Source organism: Dermacentor variabilis, chromosome 6 (assembly GCF_050947875.1).
Source record: "Dermacentor variabilis isolate Ectoservices chromosome 6, ASM5094787v1, whole genome shotgun sequence".
NCBI lineage: Eukaryota > Metazoa > Arthropoda > Arachnida > Ixodida > Ixodidae > Dermacentor > Dermacentor variabilis.
In genome coordinates, this window is record NC_134573.1 from 175,961,679 (window position 1) to 175,982,285 (window position 20,607).

At 46.5% G+C, this 20,607-nt stretch overlaps 1 protein-coding gene across 9 annotated transcripts in view; it reads right to left on the reverse strand.

The window, feature by feature from the left end:
* Positions 1–20,607, reverse strand: part of Dys (Dystrophin) — a 532,460-nt gene that overhangs the window by 418,224 nt on the left and 93,629 nt on the right. The window contains exon 1 of one of the 9 annotated variants that reach the window (XM_075696882.1): positions 18,592–18,721. The exons of the other annotated variants lie outside the window; for them this stretch is intronic. Within the exon in view, the coding sequence (XP_075552997.1) occupies positions 18,592–18,706 (115 nt within the window). The 5' untranslated portion in view covers positions 18,707–18,721. Of the gene's footprint in view, positions 1–18,591; positions 18,722–20,607 lie in introns of those variants that run through there. 9 annotated transcript variants of the gene reach the window in all.

Genomic DNA, 20,607 nt, shown 5'->3' on the forward strand with positions numbered 1-20,607 from the left:
TGTGTCGCGGAAGCAGCCGCCCGTTAACCGTCTTGTACGGCGAGCCCTTCTTCCTCGACGGAAGCGGAGTCTGTGTTTAGCGCTTCAAGTTCACTCCGGCCGTGCCGCTTTCTTTACCCGGCAGACACAATAAAATCCGCTTGCCCCTCGGGTATCGCCGAATGACTTCGCCTTCTGGGATCCGGCGGCGCGAACCCACCTACACGCACTCGGACGTTTCCCCTTCCTGGGAGGTTTCGCTCGCCGAGGTTGACTCTCCGCTCGGCGTCAGATCTTAAAACCCGAGAGGCTGCGCGGAAGAGCGTGCCGAGCTTGGCGGATCGCCCCCGTTACCCACGCGCGCCGGCCTTATAAATAATCCACGGGGCATCCCGAACACGGAGCAGGTCATGGCGCACGAGGGCGGTGCGCACGCGTGTGCGAGGTCTGCACGCGTGCGCGCCTCGTTCTCCACGGAGTGAGTTGGGTCCGCCGCTGAGAGAAAAACAACGAAAAAAGACGGGGGCAGATCGCGCTGCTGCCACCAGTGTTGTTCGTGTACACGCATACAAGCTTACGCGGTGGTGCGCAGCCGCTCTGCGCTGGAGTACTACATGTTGGACGGTCGCGTGGCTGCTCTGTCATTGTTACCTCGGTTGCCGCGAGAAAATTGCGTGCAGAACTGAGGAAACTGATGGCGCAATGTGTCCAGTCGGGGGAGTCTGAGAACATGTTCGACTACTGCATGGCGTCCCCGCCGCCTCACCTCCACACGTTTTCATTGAAATAGCCGCTTCTTTGTGTCTGTGGTTTTATCTCTTCCCGCGTCATCGTGAGTGCGTCGGATCGCGATTCAGTGCAGGTGTGCAACTCCCGTAACACTATAGGCCGGTCACGTGCAGCCATAGACTTTCGTTGCGCGCAGCCACAGCGCGTCTTTTCGCAGTCGTTTTCTTGGATGCCATTGTGAAACAAGCCCTGCAGAGCTATCAAGAAAACATGCTGATGGTGGCGGTCATCATCATATTGGTGCACTTCTAAGCATCCCAATGGTTTCTCTTCCTCGGGGAATCGCCGTTGCTCGCACCGAGGAAGCAGAAAAGGGCGGGCGTTCGATGTTGACGTTGACGCGTGATGAAGTTGGTACGCGATGCGTGACGTTATATCGCAGTACACAAGTCGGAAGAAAGTGTGATTGGTAGCGTCGAACTCACGTAAGTACATACTACAGAGTGCGGTGGCTTCTAGATAGTTTTGCACGCGGGAATGTTTGCGCGACACAAGGTAAAGCGAACGTGCTCGGCACTCAAGCAACCGAACTTCGTAAGCGGTAGGAGATCGTTGGCGAATGATAGGGGACTTTATGGGGGGTTTTATCGGCGCACAGAGCAGGAGGTAAACAGATAATGCTCGACACAGGAGTGCCGCTATTTTTTTTTCTTTCTACCTGAATCGGAGCTAAGAAATGCGTTGTCTGATGCGTATTATTTGCCGCCGATAAAGGAATACAGAGAAGGCGATGGCGCCTGCGGTTCTGCGGCGTGGTGCAAGGACTATTGCCTGTTAGAAGAAAGCGAATGAACGATACAAACCAAAAGGCTGACTCGCGTACCGATAGTGTCTCGCAGCGTAAGTCTATTGCAACATGCCAGCTGTGGCGTAGCCAGGGGTTTGCACACTGGGCACGTGCCCCCCCCCCCCCCCCCTCCCTTTCACATTTCCGTTTTCGTATGCGGTGAGTGAATATGACAAGTTTGAGTCACAATGAGATGTGAAGTGGAGAAATATTTTTTTTAAATCCACAAATAGTGCACGATAGTCTGGCGAAATAATAAAAAAAAAACAATCGCGAAAGCCCGTCTTTTGTATTTTATATAGTGCACTTGGAAGTGTTTGGATCGCACCGCTGGTACGATCTGTTGGGAACTCGGCGCTGACGCCCGTGGTTGTACCTGGGTCGCAAGCCCCAAGGGTAGCGTTGGCCTGGCGGCCTGGGGTACAACTGGAAGCATCCGAAGGTCCCGGCAAAGCATGAGTCGACTGGTAACAACAAAACAACTTGTTTATTTTAACATTGCAAAGAGTTGGCGGTCAGGTTGACCGAAGTAGAGAGACGGGAGAGCACTTTACTGAACAGAAGAAATCGGAGCCCTCCTTTTGGCGTCCGGGGGCAGCTGTTTTTATACTCTCGCAGTTGAGGGCAAGAAGGAACCCCTCAAAAGACGAGCACGTGAATGTACAATGGGCTAATGGTGACGCACACTGTCGGAGCGCTGCCGTAGCACCATGTCGAGCACGATCTCGTAGCACCCTGTTGTAGCGATGCCGTAGCACCATGTCGAGCACGATCTCGTAGCACCCTGTTGTAGCGATGCCGTAGCACCATGTCGAGCACGATCTCGTAGCACCCTGTTGTAGCGCTGCCGGTCGGGCACAATGACTGTAATGAGAGGATGATCCCTGCTTTGGCATCGCCTGTTTCGGGCACAATGACTGGAATGAGAGGATGATCCCTGCTTTGGCATCGCCTGTTTCGGGCACAATGACTGGAATGAGAGGGTGATCCTTTGCGGTCGCATCGCCGCAGTCGCGCCTGGAAACACCTGCCGATGAGTGTTGCGGCGACGACGATCGGGCCAAAATGTCTGCCGCCCCGCCGCAGTCGCGCCGGCAAAACCACGTGTCGCAGGCGAAACGCAACAGAAGTTAAATTGACAAGTTATAGTAAGTGAACGAAATGTTGCGTCAGGGTTGAAGCATTTCAAATCTTAAAATCTCTGGTTGCTTAGTGGCCGGTGGATTTTAGAAATCGCGTTACGCACCGCAGCCTGCTGACTATAGGAATCTTACGGCAGACCTTCCGGAGTGCGTGCAAGTCGCCTCAAATCGATGAGCGCGCTTATAATATATGGGCAATCCTCCGGGACGATTGTATACGCGCGCATCTCATACTAACACCATTCCCTGAGCCTAGCCTGACTAAAAGTTATTTCATGTGAACATCACGAATATCGGTTCCTAAAAGAACTTACCTATAGGAGGTCTGAACCTTGCCTTTAAATGCAACTCGCGACTGATAACCACTTTATTATAGTATACGCAAGCAGTGCAACTACTTAAACCTTGGTTGTAGCCTATATTTATATTGCCTTCCGAGAAAATTCATGTCAGCACAGTTTGTAGGATTTTCTTAACTCTCAGAATGACACGGCAGCGCCGCCGCACGCGTGTGACGTCACACTCTGCAATTCGTTGGTACGGTTTATTTTTGCATAAATGACATACGCAAAAGACGAGAATACTAAAAAGCACTGCTTGTTAAACACGTCCTAATATCGTTATGTGCGATATTTTTTCATGCACTGTGCTAATCCCGTCTATACTGAACACGTCTCGCACATGTCACGGCGATTTATTGAACAAGAATAGCTTTGAGAGAGAGAGAAAGAGAGAGAGAGTGAGAGAGAGAGAGAGAGGGGGGGGGCGAATGGAAAAAAGAGGAAGCGGCGCCCATACAAGCTAATGTTGTCCAATATAGGGGAAACGCGGCCCGACTTTCAGTTTACAAATTGGTAATCACCGTTGTTTCACCTGGGAGCCTGCATAATTTTTTCTCTGCTGTATAGATCGTGTGCCGACTACGCGCCCGTACGACGTTTTCACGTGACCTACGCCATTCGAAGTAAAAACCTCGCCGCATCGCCCTTCTTTCTTATCCTCCCTTAACCTCGTCACCTCTCCATAGACAACGAGGCACTATTCACGCAGACGCCGCTCTGAGGCGTTCCCTAGCTAACAAGAGGATGTGTACATACGAAGGAGCGCCTATTGTTTACGCATCTCGCATGGCTTACATCAGGCGGTCTTGGCCCCAAGCGGGTAGCCATTATGAATGAGCCATTCTCTACGGTAGGCAGAACAACAAATAGCCTCGGGGCTTCATCACAGCCGAAGCGTGCGAAGTGCATCGCCTCGCAGACGCTGTGGATTGCTGGCAGTGCATGCAGATGACCGTACACGCTGCAAAGGCTGGCGGCGTATGGACGAAGGATAAAAAAAAGTATGCGCACAGTGCAATGCAGCGCCTATCACTGCAGGAAAAGGAGGAAATGGTGGAACAGGCGGTGTCACAATCGCACTGTTTTGAAGCTGCTCGTCATATACCTGTACATATACCGGTCCTGCAGATGCAATGCAGAAACATGCTAATTGAAATAGCGACGCATTTCGTCGAACATTTTCAGCATGTATTTCTCGAGGGATGTGCTAAATGCATATAACAAATGAGTATGTTTCATCATATTTTGCATAAAAGTTGCCTTCGAGCTTTTATTACAACACGCCCCCATTTTCACAAGTAAATGTTAGATGGTAAACTTCATTTAATCAATCATTACTGATAATGACACTGGCCCTGACGACCGCCGCCGCAACTGATGTGTTGCCGAAAAAGATTATCCCTTAAATCGTTGTTGCCATATATTTAATGATCCCTTTAAATCCGTTTCCTGAAACTCCGGTACATGGAGGGGTTAATTTTACTACAAGCCGTCTATAAGAGATCGGCATTACAGTGTTTTGCCATTCCGTTTACCGCGAACTGGTTCAGCGCCAAGGAAGCCTGCGCTCGGACGAGGTAGAGCGATCGGAGGCTGCTCCCAGCGTTCTTTGCAAACGAAACTGTGCATTCGTACATCCATCCATCCGCACGCTGAGTCACAGGACAAGCAGCCGGCAGCAGGCCGTGAGTGAGTCCTTTCATCCCGTCTGTCACGTCTTGGTGTCGGTTGTCGCCGTCTGTCGTGGGAGATGAAGGCTGGTCGACCTCGATGCAGATGACGACAGAGCAGGAGGAGGGGGAAGGCCGCGGAAAAGCCGCGGTTCTTCATAGACAGCGCGCCGTCATAGACGCCAGTACTGTCCAATTTTAAACTAATGTGCACTACGTCGCACTAAACAAGCGTGATGTCAGGAAGCCGCGGCGGTGCAGCCGTCAGCTTAGGAGTAGCCAACATGGATGCCGGTTCCATCGAGTGACGTGCGCGCAAGGGGTTTTGGACGCAGTTAGCGCGATTATCGCAGACGCTATAGTGACACGAGTTTCCACTACGGATAACACTTGCGGGCAAATTTGCAAGTGTTTCTTGCCGAATATAATTGTTCAAATCGGTGCATAGTGAATAAGGAATGGAACGTCAATGTGTTCATCTTCTGCTTTTGCGTATACGCCTACAAATTTCGGGGTATACACTCCGATTACTGTATTAATTATATATTAATTATTAATACACTCCGAACTGTATTAATTATATGGTTTGAAGCGGTACAGTATGATGTATTAGTTTGCAGCTTACGTAAAGTCTTTAGATTGTCTATACATGAGTTGTGCAGAAATAACATTCATGAGTTACTGCTACAGTTCAGAGTTGTGTACAATATATCACTTTCTTCCGCTTGCGATTTACTAGTGGATGTAGGTTACTGAACTGAGATATCCTTTTTTACAACTGAGCTACTACGCGTCTACTATACGCGCATCTTTGCGCCCCCTTATGATCGCTATAGCACGCAACACTTATGTACCAATCTGATAAATAATCGATAGTGCATAAATACTGTATAAGGAACTTTTGGTGGTTTTCCTTTTCTTTCTTCGCTTGCAGGAAGAAAAAGAAGAGAGAGAGAGGTTTACTTCCCAGAATTTTGGCGTGATAATTTGCTTTTATTTTCTTTCGCACATTATCCGAACACTCGGTACAAAAGATCAACGTGATGCGAACGTAATGACTATACCGGCATGACTTCTTGTGGCACCCTCCCTCCTCCCTTCCTCTCGTGCTCAAAGCTTTCCCACATTTCTTATCAAAAATCACACCCCACTTTCTGTGCCGTCAATAACAAAACGAAAAACTGGCAAAAAAAAGTGTCAAGCCCGTCGTTCATCGAATCAAGGCATCGAAGGCCCTCCCCGACAGCAAAAAAAGAAACGTCAACAAAATGGTAAATAAGGACAGCAGTGGTGCTTTGACTCACATGCATGTTAGTGGCACGTTACCGAGAGGTTTACGATCGGTATGCGTCGAACTGATATGGTGGTTGTTTCGCATAACCAAATTGATGACTCGCGCTCCTCGTTCTCAACCAGCGGTGGACGAGAGCAACGTTGGGAAAGATGTTCGTGTGGTACGATACAGATGCAGAGAAAGATATGGTAAACTACTTCTTATTACGGAAGGACGACCCGGCTCAGGTTGACAATGTAACGCGCGCGCCTATTCTCCGTGCCAGTATACGCCGTTCTATAAGCGTGACGAGAGATGGGGAACACGGTTCAGCTTAGCCGAAGCTATAAGTGTGGGAGACGCGCATTCGTTCAGGCGGTGGAGGAGGCGGCACTTAAAGAACAAAGGCTGTAGACAGAGACTCGTCTCCCCTGCGTGACTGAAAACTGCATTCATAAGCATCGAGTAGAGAAGAGACTACTGAGTGTGAAAGCATGACGCTTAGCGCGACTTTTCGTACCTTTTACTTTGATGCGTCCTGTCGCTGATATTTGCGTAATTGCGTTAATGACTGCGTGCTGTCACTCCTATGGCTAGGCAAACATGGTCCCAGTGTTTTATAATAATAATAATAATAATAATAATAATAATAATAATAATAATAATAATAATAATAATAATAATAATAATAATAATAATAATAATAATAATAATGTTTATTTCCCATCAAGAAAGATGGAGGAGGCCGCAGGTAAAAGCTGCAAGAACAAACGGCAGCTTGACAGGGGCCCGCAGCCCCCTCTACAAGGCGGCAGTAAAAAGGTTACAGGAAAGAACATCGAAAACATACATAGGCACCGAAATGGACACTATACCCGCCGTGGTTACTCAGGGGCTATGGTGTTGGGCTGCTGAGCACGAGGTCGCGGGATCGAATCCCGACCACGGCGGCCGCATTTCGATGGGGGCGAAAACACCCGTGTGCTTAGATTTAGGTGCACGGTAAAGAACACCAGGTCGAAATTTCCGGAGTCCTCCACTACGGCGTGCCTCATAATCAGAAAGTGGTTTTGGCACGTAAAACCCCATAATTTAATTTTATTTTTTTTAATGGACACTAGGAATGAAGACACAAACCATCCAATGAGAAAGACTAGATACCTTATACATAGTGTTGCCGTATTGCAGCATTAGTTATTTTTAACATGTCAGTGGTACTTTTGTTGTAATTTTTCAGGAGAGTGGGCAGGGTGAAGGACGGTTTTCCTGTAGAGTAGTTGTCCCGAGGGGTTATAACATTCCATTTTTCTTTGTGCCGGGTAATGTGTATGGAAATGTTCTCTTTTATTGACAAGTCGCGTAGAAACGTTCTATTTTCAAATACTTCGCGTTTGAAGGCTAGTGTTAGCTTACAGTTATAAAGATTTTTTACTGGTATAATGTTTGTTTTTTGAAAGAAAACTGTGTGTGTGGCTGTTATATGGTAAGTCATAAAGCAGCCTGACAATTTTTTTCTGGAGGACAAAAAGTTTCTGTAAGTTAGTTTGAGTAGTTGTGCCCCAAACCAATAAACAGTAATTTAGATTAGAGTAAAAAAAGCGAATTATCAAGAAGTTTGACCTTGAATAACAGGTATGTTCTTAGGCGAGATAAGACGCCAGCTACACGAGTTAACTTCGTCAAAACAGTGTCAATGTGGTTATCCCATAGCATATTATCGGAAAAAGCTACGCCAAGAATTTTAATGTGATGAGTTATCTCTAGTGGTTCGCCCCCATAGGTTACGTTTACTGGAGCGTTGAACTGCTTCGATTTCGGCCTAAATATAACAGCTTTTGTTTTATTAACATTTATTTTAAGTTTGTTTGCTATTGACCATTTTTTCAGGTTTATATGGAGGGAGTTTGCTGCACTTACTAGTTGATTACAATCGGGCGCTGTTATAAAAATACTGGCGGCATCCGCATATAAAATATTTTTTGATTTTGTACAGATATTTGTAAGGCTGTTGAAGTAAATATTAAAGAGCGGTGGACCCAGAATGCTCCCTTGGGGAACACCTCTAATAATAGATTTTAAATGAGATTGATATGATTCAATTTTTACAAACTGTTGCCGGTTATTAAGGTATGACTGAATTAGTTGCAGGAAATGTCCGCGGATTCCATATATTTCAAGTTTTTTTAAGTAGTGTACAGTGATGAATACAGTCAAAGGCTTTAGACAAATCCACATAAGTACCCAGTACTAACATTTGTTTTTTCAAAATGTGATAAAATAAATTCTTTCTGTTCAAGTAACGCGATTTCCGTAGATTTGTTTTTGCTGAATCCAAACTGTGCAGGTGAGATTAAATTGTGTTTGTCAAGGAAGCTGGACATTCGAATATGAATAACTTTTTCTAATCCCTTAGAGAATATGGGCAGTACAGAAATTGGTCGATAATTACCCATGTCATTCGCATCACCTTTTTTGAACAGTACAGTCGCTTTTGCAATTTGCAGTCTTTTCGGAAATGAGGCGCTCGACAAGCAGATGTTAAAAATGTAAGTTATATAGCGACACAGAATGTCAAGAACATATTTAATTGGACGAATTTGCAAAAGTCCTGCGTCACAGCTTGGACTATTTTTAAGACAGGAAAGAACTGACATCACCTCGGATCCGGTTTACTGGACTGAGAAAAGCGCAACTTTGGTTGTGAGCAGGCATGAAGTCGATGAACTCATTGAGTAATCCACAATCAGAACACTGAAGGAAGTGATCATTAAAGGAATTGGCAAGTGCGTTGCCGCTTACTTCCCTGCCATCCAATGACAATTTCCAGATACCTGGTGTCGATTTTCTAGGCCTCATAAAGGTACTTAGTTTTCTTCCACAGTTGATCACTTCTGTATAAACAACTCTCGAATTCAGAGTAAAGGTATATCTAACGAGATCTGCTCGTTCTAATATCTTTGTTTAGCTTATTTCGATATGTTTTATATTTCTTGAGAAGATTCGGATCTTTTGTTTTAACAAAACTATGGTAAAGCGAGTTCTTGTAGTTAATTTTGCTGTGCAGTGCGGGTGTAATCCAAGGCTTACGAATATTTCTACCCAGGGTAAACGTTTTTAGCGGGAAATGTTTCTTATACATATCCGTTATTTCATTAATAAACCTGTTGTATGCGTCATCAGCATTTTCTATTTCCAGAAGCCATTCAAAGTCAGACTGCAGTAATTCGTTTATAAAGCTGTTTAGACCAGCCTTCGTAATGGGTTGACTAACAACGCGCTGTCGCATTTTACGGGCTTCCATATTTTGTTTCTGTATCATGAGAATTATCGGGAGGTGATCACTAAGATCGGATGATGCAACTGCCGCCGTGATGTTCGTTTTGTCAATGTTTGTTATGAAAAGGTCAAGTAATGTTTCACAGTCTTTTGTTACTCTTGTGGGTAATGTAATTGTATTCTTACACCCATTTGAGGTAATGAGCGTTTCCATTGCTTTTTGCAGATTAGTATTTGCCAGCATATCAATATTAAAATCACCGCCCGAAATCACATAGTAACCATTGTTAGAAATGAAATCCAGGAATTGCTCATAAAAGTGAAAGAAGTTCGGAGCACATCCATCAGGAGGCCGATAGCAAACAGAAAATACGTATTTGTTCACAAGTGCTGAGAGTATTTCAAGGTCATTGCAAACAACGCAAAATGAATCAAGCAGTTCAGAATTGACACCCGGATTTATCAGCAACATAACACTACCACCACGACGCGTGGATCGATTTAACGAAAACGACTGATAAGAGGGGAACGTGTAGTTATTTTGGCCGTCTTTACACCAAGTCTCCGTCAACATGACGACACCAAACAAAAAGGAAAAGCTAGAGATAAAAGCGTCAGCTTCGGTTTCCTTGTTACACAGTGAACGGGTGTTTAAGTGAAGACATTTGAGGGAAGTTTTGTTATAACTTGCTACAACTGTGTTTACCTCATCAGGAAGAAGGTAACTGCGATTAGCCATGGCAAACATCAAAAATAACTTTCAGACACATGGCATAGACGTAATAGGGAGACTTATGTAGGAAAATCACTTTCACTGCGCACTACAATCACTGAATCACCATTGGCTTTCCACATCAAAATTTTACCATTTCTGTGCCAGACGTACTGGTGCGCATTTTATAATTCTTATAACATACGAATTAACTAATTAATTATTTATTTATTTACCCAATCTTAGTATTCGTTCCCTGTATACGCGCAATGCCATGTTTTCTCATGTGCCTAATTATGAGACACACGAAGCTACCGCAATCAAAAGCCTGAGCGTCATATATTGCAGAATGTGAACATAACGTTTCTAAAAGCCAAGCTTTGCGAACCTCGCCACATTACGCGGCTGTGGCTTGGCTATTCTCGAGCCGAGTAGGCCAACCAATTACAGCGGAGCACGCGAACCGCGCACGCTGTTGTGTTCCTTGCACCACCACCAGATGGCGCTCGCTTACGTGGCAGCGGCGGCGCCGGCCGTGCGCGGGGAAACAAACTAACAAAAGAAAGAACCAGAAAGCTTCCCTTCGCGCATCCGCGGCTGCACAGCAATGGGGAAGTAAACGCTTCTTGAGGATCAAGTGGACTCGAATTGCGCTACGTGCGTGCGCGCATGCTGCTCCTGAATCCATGAGTCGTTCAAGGCGTCCATCGTACTCGCTAGAAGTCAGGAACTGCACTTAACAAAAGGCTACGTATAATTTGTGCACGTCCGTGCCTGTGTGCGTGTACTCGCGTTTCGACTCTTCATGTACTAACTTGAGCCAAACATTAAAACTATGCAAACACCACATAGCTGGACAGAACCAAGGTAATGTTGTTTGCCGTCGCTTGGAGATACTCAAGATTTTGTTCATTCCGCCTAATTAGATAATTAGCATTAATTATTTAATCAATTTTCAAATATTATATTTAGATCAAAAGCGCCAATGAGAAAATCGCAGAGCAACATGAAGAACTCCCGATACAGCTTTCTGTTGCTCGATACGTGCTACATAAAGGTGTTTTCCCGAGCGTGAAAGAAACCCGCGAATACGCGCAAAGTGCCTCAAGCGACCAGTAGTTCGAGGCACTTTGCGTATATTTGCTCGAGAATGTTGTAGACGTGACTAGGTTTACCTGCGTCAGATCGAGCAGCTCGCATGTAAGTATTCTGAATTTTTTTTTTTTGTTCCTGAGAAATGAACAACACCGGAACAGCGTCATTGATCCCTTGCAGTTAAGAAAATGCGGCATGGTGCCGCTGAAAAGTGGGCCGCTCCGCGCAAAATGTGAGTTCGCCCTCATGTGCGCTACGATGCTGACACCTACCGACTACGCAAGGCACCTGACTTGCGCGCGCCATTACAGAGCAACGTAGAAACAAGCGGAAGCTTCGAGCGAGCGGAAGTGACGCCGACGCAAAGAAGAGAAGGAAACAATTATGGCAGAAAGGAGAAGAATGCACCATTAAAGAAGGTGGCGTGCCGCGCTCCGGAACGAACAGAAAACAATACTGGGAGGTCGTATACACAATGAGCAGGGCCCGTATTCACAAAGCCTTACGTTCGTAGGTGTTCTTTGCCATTGGTCGTCCGTCTTATACGTCCAACATCAGGATTTGCTAAAATTTCCTCTTACAAACAATTCTAGCATTTGTGTGTGTGTGTGTGTGTGTGTGTGTGTGTGTGTGTGTGTGTGTGTGTGTGTGTGTGTGTGTGTGTGTGTGTGTGTGTGTGAGAGAGAGAATACGGACCCGGAGAAATATCTGAATATTCGGCAAAAGTCCATCCAATCGCGAAAAGACGAAACAAGGCCCGGGATAATATGACGATTGCATTTCAATCCTTTTCCTTCGCGCGGTTCTACCCATTGGTGCGGGCGGCGCTCCGCCTAAATACGTTATCGCCAGGATCGGCAGGTCGCGCGAGCGGTGCACGATAAAAACGGTTTAACATCGAGCGCAATGGGTAGATGCATTATACCGGCAAAGGTTGCCACAAAGGCTAGCACATATGAACCGAAGTATAAATACGAGGGAAAGTAACGCGGCTGCGAGAACGGGAAATAAATGTTGGCCGTGGTGAAGGTGACTACCTGTAGCAAATATCATAGGTTAAATGGTATACATTGAAACCACGTGAACGTTGAGACTTGTGAAACTCGTCCCCAGATTTTACAAACTGTAGTTCACATTCAATAGCGTAGTTCGTAACAGCAGGGGCCAACCAATCGTAACGTCCAACACAATATTATCGAAGTGGACTAATGCAGCTTTTACGAAAGAACCGCGTCGTTGACTCGGTCCCCGGAATGCGTCGGCACACTTTCCTCGCGAGGGTAAAGGAGTGCCGTGTGGCCTATCAGCGTGCGCCGGGATGCTCATTATTTCCTCTAATCCCGGGCGCCTTACGCCTTCCAGTGCACACCGGTCGTACACGCTGGCTCGGTAAGACTGGTTCACGGAGGATGCGCTGGTGAGTAAGCGGCTCAAGATCCTGCGTGTGCACCGACTGAGAGCTACGTGCCGCCCGACAAGGAGACGGAGAGTAAATCTTCGGCGAAGCCTGTCTCGCCCTAGCTATCACATGTGTAAAAAAAGCACAAAAATAAGGGGGGGGGGACTATACTAATGAAACAAACCAAGCGCAACGTTCCGAGCACGCTAATGGAAGGATTGGCTTCGTTATTTTCATTAGGATGGATTCTTTACCTTTTGTGAACGTGCGCCATACATAGCGCAGGGGAATGTTGAAAGGGTTTACAAACTATTCGGTTCGTCGGATTGCTCGGCTGTGTGTATGAATAATCAAGGGAAAGTCGGTATACGAACGAGTTCGATTTTAAACAGCACATACTCGGTGGTTACGTACGGCGCTCTGCTGCTGGGAACAATGTCGCGGGATCGAGTCCCTGCGACCCAATGGACGCGAAACGCAGAGAAGCATTAGTACCAAGCTTTTGGACGGACTTTACAAAACCCCACGTGGTCGAAATAAATCCGAAGCCGCCCAATGCGGCGTCTCTCATGGACCCTATGTTTGCTTCGTTAAGGCAAATTAAGGTTACGGTTAAGCACAAACGCCGGCGGGCAACTGGCGAGCACTTACAGAAGAAGTGCTTTGCGAACTCGGTCTTAAATACCTGTGCCAAAGCAGCAGTTATGCGCTTAGAAATTCTGGAAACTTGGGTTCAATACACGACGCCTTCATACGAGCCCTTGAAAGCCCTTCGTTCACATGAACCAGTGCAGGTTATCGTTATTTAATAACCAAGGAATCCAAAGCTACGCACGTTCATTCTTTTACACTACTAATGTAAAAATGCAGCAAAGATTTCATATATAGGCGATAAGGAAGTTATATAAGAAAGGCCTTGTTCTTGTGCTCTTCTTCTCCATTACACTTTCTTTAAATTTTTGTGTCATATTTTACATGAGTCATATAAGGGGGGAAGGCAAGGACGTATTACTGACGCTGGCGGCAAAAAGCAAATATAAGGCCGCCTAAAAGAAAGGCGGCAAGAACAATTGAGGATACTCTTGAAGCCAAATACGCAGCTGAAGATCTTCATGATACGCGATATGCATGATTAAGCAAACAGACTCAAGAAGAGAGCCGACGAAATGAGATAAAATTTGCCGAAGCTTAACAAAAAGCGTTTTAGTTTGCCCTCTCGCTCTCAGAAACGATATTTCGCTGCCTCATTAGCGGTCTGCCAGCGACAGCGTCCGTGGATATTTGGGATTAAGCGATTCGTAAATCGGTGTTTGCAGGCTTTAGAAACGGAGAGAGAGTATAGTAGACTAAAGTATAAGCAGATATGTTAGCCAGGGTTGCACCTGGTTTGCTACCCTTCAACAGGTCTGGGACAGGGGGAGGGGGATATCAAGATGAAGATGACAATGCACCACAACAATAGCGCGAACGCAACACGCGTGCGTTTTCGCAAGAATCCGGCTAGAGAGTCGACCGCGCACACGGCGAAAAAGCTACCGGGGCTCTAACCTCAACCGTCGCCTTTACACAGAACTGGAAGAGTGGTGCGACGATTGCCGAAGAACAAGTGCAGACTGCACGACGCCGCTTTCAGTTGCACATCGCTTGGTGGGAACGTGAAGGAGTCAAAGTTTAATAAAGCACCGTCCGCGCAGCACGTCCGCATCAGTCCGGAGAACAAAGCGGTCGTTTGTAAACGTCAGCTCGTTAAGGGGCTTGTTTTGACAAGCAGGCGCTCCGTTCAGATGAAGCATATGCGGGAACCCGACTCCGCCACCCAGCGGTATACATATATGCTGCGCGCGGCTCTTTCGTCAGAGCCGCCAGTACATTACGCGACACCACGGGAAGCCGCGTGGCAGCGTTCTTTAATCGTGCGTGCTGCGGAACCGAGCTCCGGAATCTGGACGTCTCTTTATTACTTTAGTATTTAGTCGTCAGCGAAACCACACGATTGCACAGAAACGCTAAAGTTTACTGCATTGGCGCCAACCGTAAGCGGTGACAATTGCAGTTTCGTACGTCGACGCAAGCGTTTGTAGGCCGTCAAATCGCAACTCGAATGACGTGCCGCTCATTTTCAGTGCGATCGACTGCGGTTTAACTACCGGTGTTTCTGGAGCCAGCATTACGACAAGAGGACTTGCCTTCGTCGGGGCAACGGCAGCGTTGCCAAAGGCAACACTGACGAAGACAAGTCATTTTGTTGAAGCGCTGGCTAATCAGACATATGTTGTCCAACTACTGTTGATAATTTCAAGTCGGCATCTTCTTGTGAAGCTCTGCTTCTTTCATATACTTCAAGTACGAATGTTATTAAAGCTTTACAGTGTACTGTGTAACATTCAGCGGCCTATGCTATAGCTCGAACTTAAATTTCTGTAAATTAGTTGTTATGCTCGAGATGCTGTCGCCTTGGTGTAGCGTCGACACCTCCTCGCGACATACAAACAGTTCAACAACACGCACGTGGACGCGCAGCAACACATGTATACGGCGCTAAAATGGTTCGCTCAAGATGCAGCTTTACGTAATTGACATAAGTAAGCAGTTCTTGTAAGGTGACTGGCGCAGCATGGCCTTAGTCGCTTTTGCGCCATTAAACCCGAATTAACTAACTAACAGTTCTTGTAAGCATAGTAACTTACAGGGAGACAGCTCTCCTATATAGTACGCAGGGTTAACAGTAACGTCTTATATTATACAGCAACGCACCGACAGGTTCACGAGAGAACAATAGATGATTAAGTAGTAGAACAGGACAAATGCATTCGCAACTTCAAGTTTTGTGATGAGGAGCGTTTATGTAATCATATCGCCATTTATGTACACCGCATAATCAATCACTCGTAACTACCTCACTGCTACCAGCTGCTGTTGAAAATGATGGCAGCAATGATTGTAAGATGACTTATAATGCGGTGTACATAAGAATAGCGTCAGAAGCAAAACAGGATTTTATCGACTGAGGAAAATATAACAGTTATTGCTGATGAATCGCGCTGCAGAGAAGTAAATAGACAAGCACTTTCTTTCTCAATTTGCGTACTTCGCTTAAATGATAGCGGCTTCGCTTTTGATAGGGAGATAAAAGAAACAAATCGCGATATACCAAGACCAAGTGAGACGAGGATCGCATTAACAGTATACCGAAATATTGCACATGCAAGAACTGCAGTCTACCCTGGAGCAGTCGATGCCGAGCGGTCGAAGTGCGGTTCCAGCGCCTGACGCAGCATAATCGACGGGCGAAAGCCAATAGTATACCCCGAGGATCGCGAGAGTCGGAGACGCGAGATGGAGCAATGCATCGCGTGTTAAGGGACGCGCGTGCGACAACTGATCGATTAATTCGAGTCGATATGCGTCCACCTGTGTCGCAGAGGCGAGGCTCGACTGAGATACCAGAGTGTCGCACCTTTCCCGCAAGCCACAGATGACGGCGAAATTGCTTTCGAGGACCGAGTGGTGCACGCCACTGGACATTTTCCTGATGGCAACGAAATATAAATGCCATTCTTTACACACACGTCTGTAGGGTGATGACCTCTTGTTTATTTTTGTAGCTTCTTTACACCTTATGTGCTTTTCCGATGAGAGCTGCTTGAGCGCTGTCGTAACCCAGGCTGTACTAAGGCGAGAGTCGGGCACCTGCTCAAGAGCACATATAGATGATGCCCAAAACATGGTAACCACGACATGTGTTCAGCTCCAGCGATCGCTTCCCGCGCTTGCAGCGCAAAAAAGCAAGGCTTTAAATATTAATTTCCGTTAATCCGAGGGAGTCGTCGCCGGGAGTGAGATTTGGACAAGACCTATATGAAAGCTAGAGCATTTGCATTCTGCGCCTGCTCGCAGCAGTTTATATACAAAAGCACACGTTCCGAAGAGAAATAGTTACTATTGGCAAGGCATACATAATAGAACAAGATTTTGCGTTCATATATATATATATATATATATATATATATATATATATATATATATATATATATATATATATATATATATATATATATATATATATATATATATATATATATATATATGATTAAGGAATGCAAAACGATCGGTCCACTCAGGAGGCCACGTTTCTATATACCAGAAAGCTCGCCTTCGTGCATAGCGCTCGCCGCCGGCGTTTCCCGGTAAACATTACAGTTACATAAGCTGCAGTTGCCGGGAAACGTGAGAAGCAGTTAGCGATCTTTGAATGCTATAGCGTTCCGCTCTTAAAGGCGAAGCTTAAGCGTCCTCCAATTTTTCTGCTTACTTCATGATTCCGCGACAGCGCATCGTGATCTATAGGGTTGCAGGCTCAGACATTTTTTGCTCATCAAATGAAACGCGGTCGCATTTCATTTAGCAGGCAATGATATAGTTTCTTTCCCTCTTTGTCGACCTGCTGCAGGGCCGAAGTTGGCTACGTCACGGGAAAAGCTCATGCAGGTTAGAAAAATTGTCAACGTTGAGAAGGAATGCCCTTTAACAGCTGCAGGAGACAATCGATTATCTGTAACTATTTCTTTTTCTTCTGACACATTTCGACACCAAACACTTTGCTGCCTAGAAATTTATTTTTTTGTATTGCTCAGGACGAGGTCGTGGGTTCGTTTCACGGTCACTGCGGCCGCATTCAAGTTGGGGCGGAATGCAAAACCGCTCCTGCACTTACATTTCTGTGCACGTTAAAGAACACCTGACGGTCAAAATTAATTCGGAGCCTTTCATTACGGAATCCTTCACGCAGGGAATTCATTATGCGGCTTCGGGGCATTAAAACCCACAATTATTTGCTAATACTTGGTATTTTTGGGATGCTGGACGAAAACAAAATTTCCATCACATCTGGCACACTGAAAAGAGAGCTCAGTATTGGAAATGCTAATAGGGCAATTTTAATTTTCTATGGGAACGTCCGCGAAAAGAGACGGCACTCTCACGATGTTATCACGTGATTAGAAACGCTGCCCCAGCTGACAGCAGCATATATGTGATGCTTCGAGGTGCGTAATGCCAGCACAACACGGAGGTCTTTAGTGGAATATGTAAACGACTCATGTTACACTTGTTAACAAGTGTAGAGATGTGATTTTGATGTGCCATTAACAAGTGTCCACTCAAGTGGTATCATACATCCACGAGCAAATGTTATTTCCCCGGGCTTACTTACTTCTTTCTTTTCTTTTCTCCAGCCGCTCATCTCGGGCGAAGAACAGCCGGCTCAAATTATCGTTTATTTTCTCTCTCTCTCTCTGTGTCTCAGTGTAAGTACCTAATTTATCACTCATAGAGAGAGTGTAGATTTTCTGCTGTTTCACTCGCGTTGCACAGTAAAGAGCGGGAATGTTTGAGATATCATAGAAATACGCTCATCAAGGAATAAGGGTATACAATAGAAATAGTTTGACAATTCCTGGGTCGTTATTGTTCCTCCGAGGTAACAAGGGAAGTAAACATGCTTCTTCCAGTAGGAAAGAAGGAACTGAAGCTGCTTAAGGTTCAAATCTGCAGTGAAAGACGCGCGTGTGACACTGCCCATCCGTAACTATAAGAGCAAGTAAAACTAAGAGGAAGGATGCGATGCGTGGCACTGCAGCTACGAGTAGGTTGCGAGAACAGTCAAATGTGGTTGGTTCACGGCTTTGCGATAGCGTCCCAAAATGGCACGGGCACTATGAGAGCCTCCACGTAGTAGAGAAGTTCAACTTAATTTTAACCCACTGAGGTTCCTTAAAGCGCGCCGAAATAATCTTGGTACACAAGCGTTTTTGCATACCGCCCACATCGGAATGTAACCACCGGGTCTGAGAATCGCTGCGAGTAAGAGAAAAGTATACTCAAGCGGTTAAAACAACCAAAACAGCGAATAATGATAAAGATGTTCAGCGCTGAAGATAATCACTAGAAAAAAAGCGCTTATTTTTATCTTGCCGTATACGGCATGCCCGGCCCGTCCACGACAATGCCTATAGGTGCAGAACACGACTCCTGATCATCCGAGCGGGACTTCACATTGCCTCCACGCATCTGATTGTCGGAGTCTCAATACAAATAGAATAGAAAAGAGGCAAAATGCACACACTCACGCTGTTCAGGGATCGTCTGGAGCGTTCCGAAGTAAGGCGGCAACACCAGCGGACCGAGGCCCGAACCCTGAGGGCCGGGCCGACCGAGCACGACTCCTTCGTGGATGGTCAGCATGACACACTGGCTGCCATCAAAAGGCTGCCCACGGGCTTCAAACTGGCTCGAGAGTCCAACAACACGCCCGCGTTAACAACTTTGCGAAAAAGAGCAGTCGACAGAGAGGAGCGCCAAACAGCGCCGGGGAGTCTCGGCCGCCGCCTCGGACAAGAGACAGGCAGCGTCGGTCGCCAGCGTACGCCCCCGGAGCTTGGCGACGTGGGTCGCGTGGCCAAACAGGCCGCGGCGGATCCGGTGTCGCGGCCCCGCAGATCGAAAGCCGCGGCCGCGAAGAACCCGTCGCACGACGGCGGCGCATTGCGAAACGGTTTCCTTCGATAATGCCCGGGCCTCGCGCGATTGGCTCATTCAACGGAGGAAAGTAAACGTCTGCCGATTACTGCAGGAACGCTGTCCCGAAAAGTATGGCGCGCGCCAGCGAATATTTGCGGCAACGGCAAAATAAACCAAAGCGAGTTTGAAATAGCTGTCATGACTGTGGTATACTACTATAAAGTATCTTGCACAGAGCTACAACGCATTCGGCCCCTCATGACTAACGCAGGCGCTGCACGCCTATCCTCGTGCGACCCCTTGTGCATCCTTGAGCAAAAGTATACGGACCACAGACTCGCTGAAGAAAAATTGAATTTATTGCTAACTCAGACGCGTAAACTGAGACTGACGAGTGCACTGGAAAGTTCGCGATGCCAAGTTTGGAAAGCACGCCGTCTTCGCTTTCAAATTGGCATTCATAGTCGGAGAAATAAAATCGTCTTTATTGCCGTATCCATGGTCCGTATATTTTTGCTCGGGGAAGTACATTGTATAATCGACATTGCCTTCAATCCTATTCAAAATTAACTCGGGGGCGATTACGCAAATTATTCATTCCCGATATAAAGTCGGATACGCGCGAAAGTGTGTGCTAAAATAGTTCTTCCCATTGGCTTTCGCGGAAATTGACACCAACTTTGGTTGTGTCGCGACAGACGACGGAAATCACTCGTGAAATGCGTTTCAAATGCCGCAAGTTGAAGTGATTAGCCATGACACTGACGCAGCATCAACACGCCAACCTATCCGTTACACTTTCATCTGTGTGTTTAGGCCAACAAAAGCGGTTTTGACGGCAAGGAACGCGAGGAAACCGTTACTTTCTCCACTTACATGATGATTCTGCCTTAAGGCCTAACCAGAGTAGCTGAACAAAAGTGCCAGTCGGTAATAAGAACCGACTTGAAAAACGATTACCTCCCGAAGCTGCACAGGACGGACAATGCTGAGATGGATGCCCCCCTTACCCTTGCGGAACTACAGGCAGTGGTATGGTGTCTAGAAAGTACTAGACACCATAGAAAGTACTAGACACCATAGCAGTGGTTCGCACCTTAAGCCCCAACTCCGCCCCCGGGGGACGACTGTATTACTAATCGGCTTTTTCGGAACGTGGACGACGCCTCACGCGCAGCCTGCATCACATCAATATTGTGGCATGGGAATCGGGCTCTTTGCCGTCATGCTGGAAGCCTGCCAAAATTGTACTGATTCCTAAACAGGGCAAACCCCCTGCACGTATATATATATAGACACTCTTCGCCCCATCTCCCTCACGTTATATCTGGTAAAAGTAATGGAACACACTATTCTTCAAAGGTTTACTACACACTTAGACAAGCATAACTATCTACTACAGACCATGTTTGGCTTCCGCCCAAGGCTATCCACGCAAGACATAATCTAGTCGTACAGCCTTTCTAACCATCGGAGAGGCTTGAATCGGACGTCATCTCACTAGGGAGTATAAGGGCACACCACAATGGTCAGCACTCTCACCCATGCTCTTCAACATAGCTTAGTCGGACTCCAGGAACATCTCTCTACTATTCCCCGCCAGCATCACAGTTTCTATGCGAATG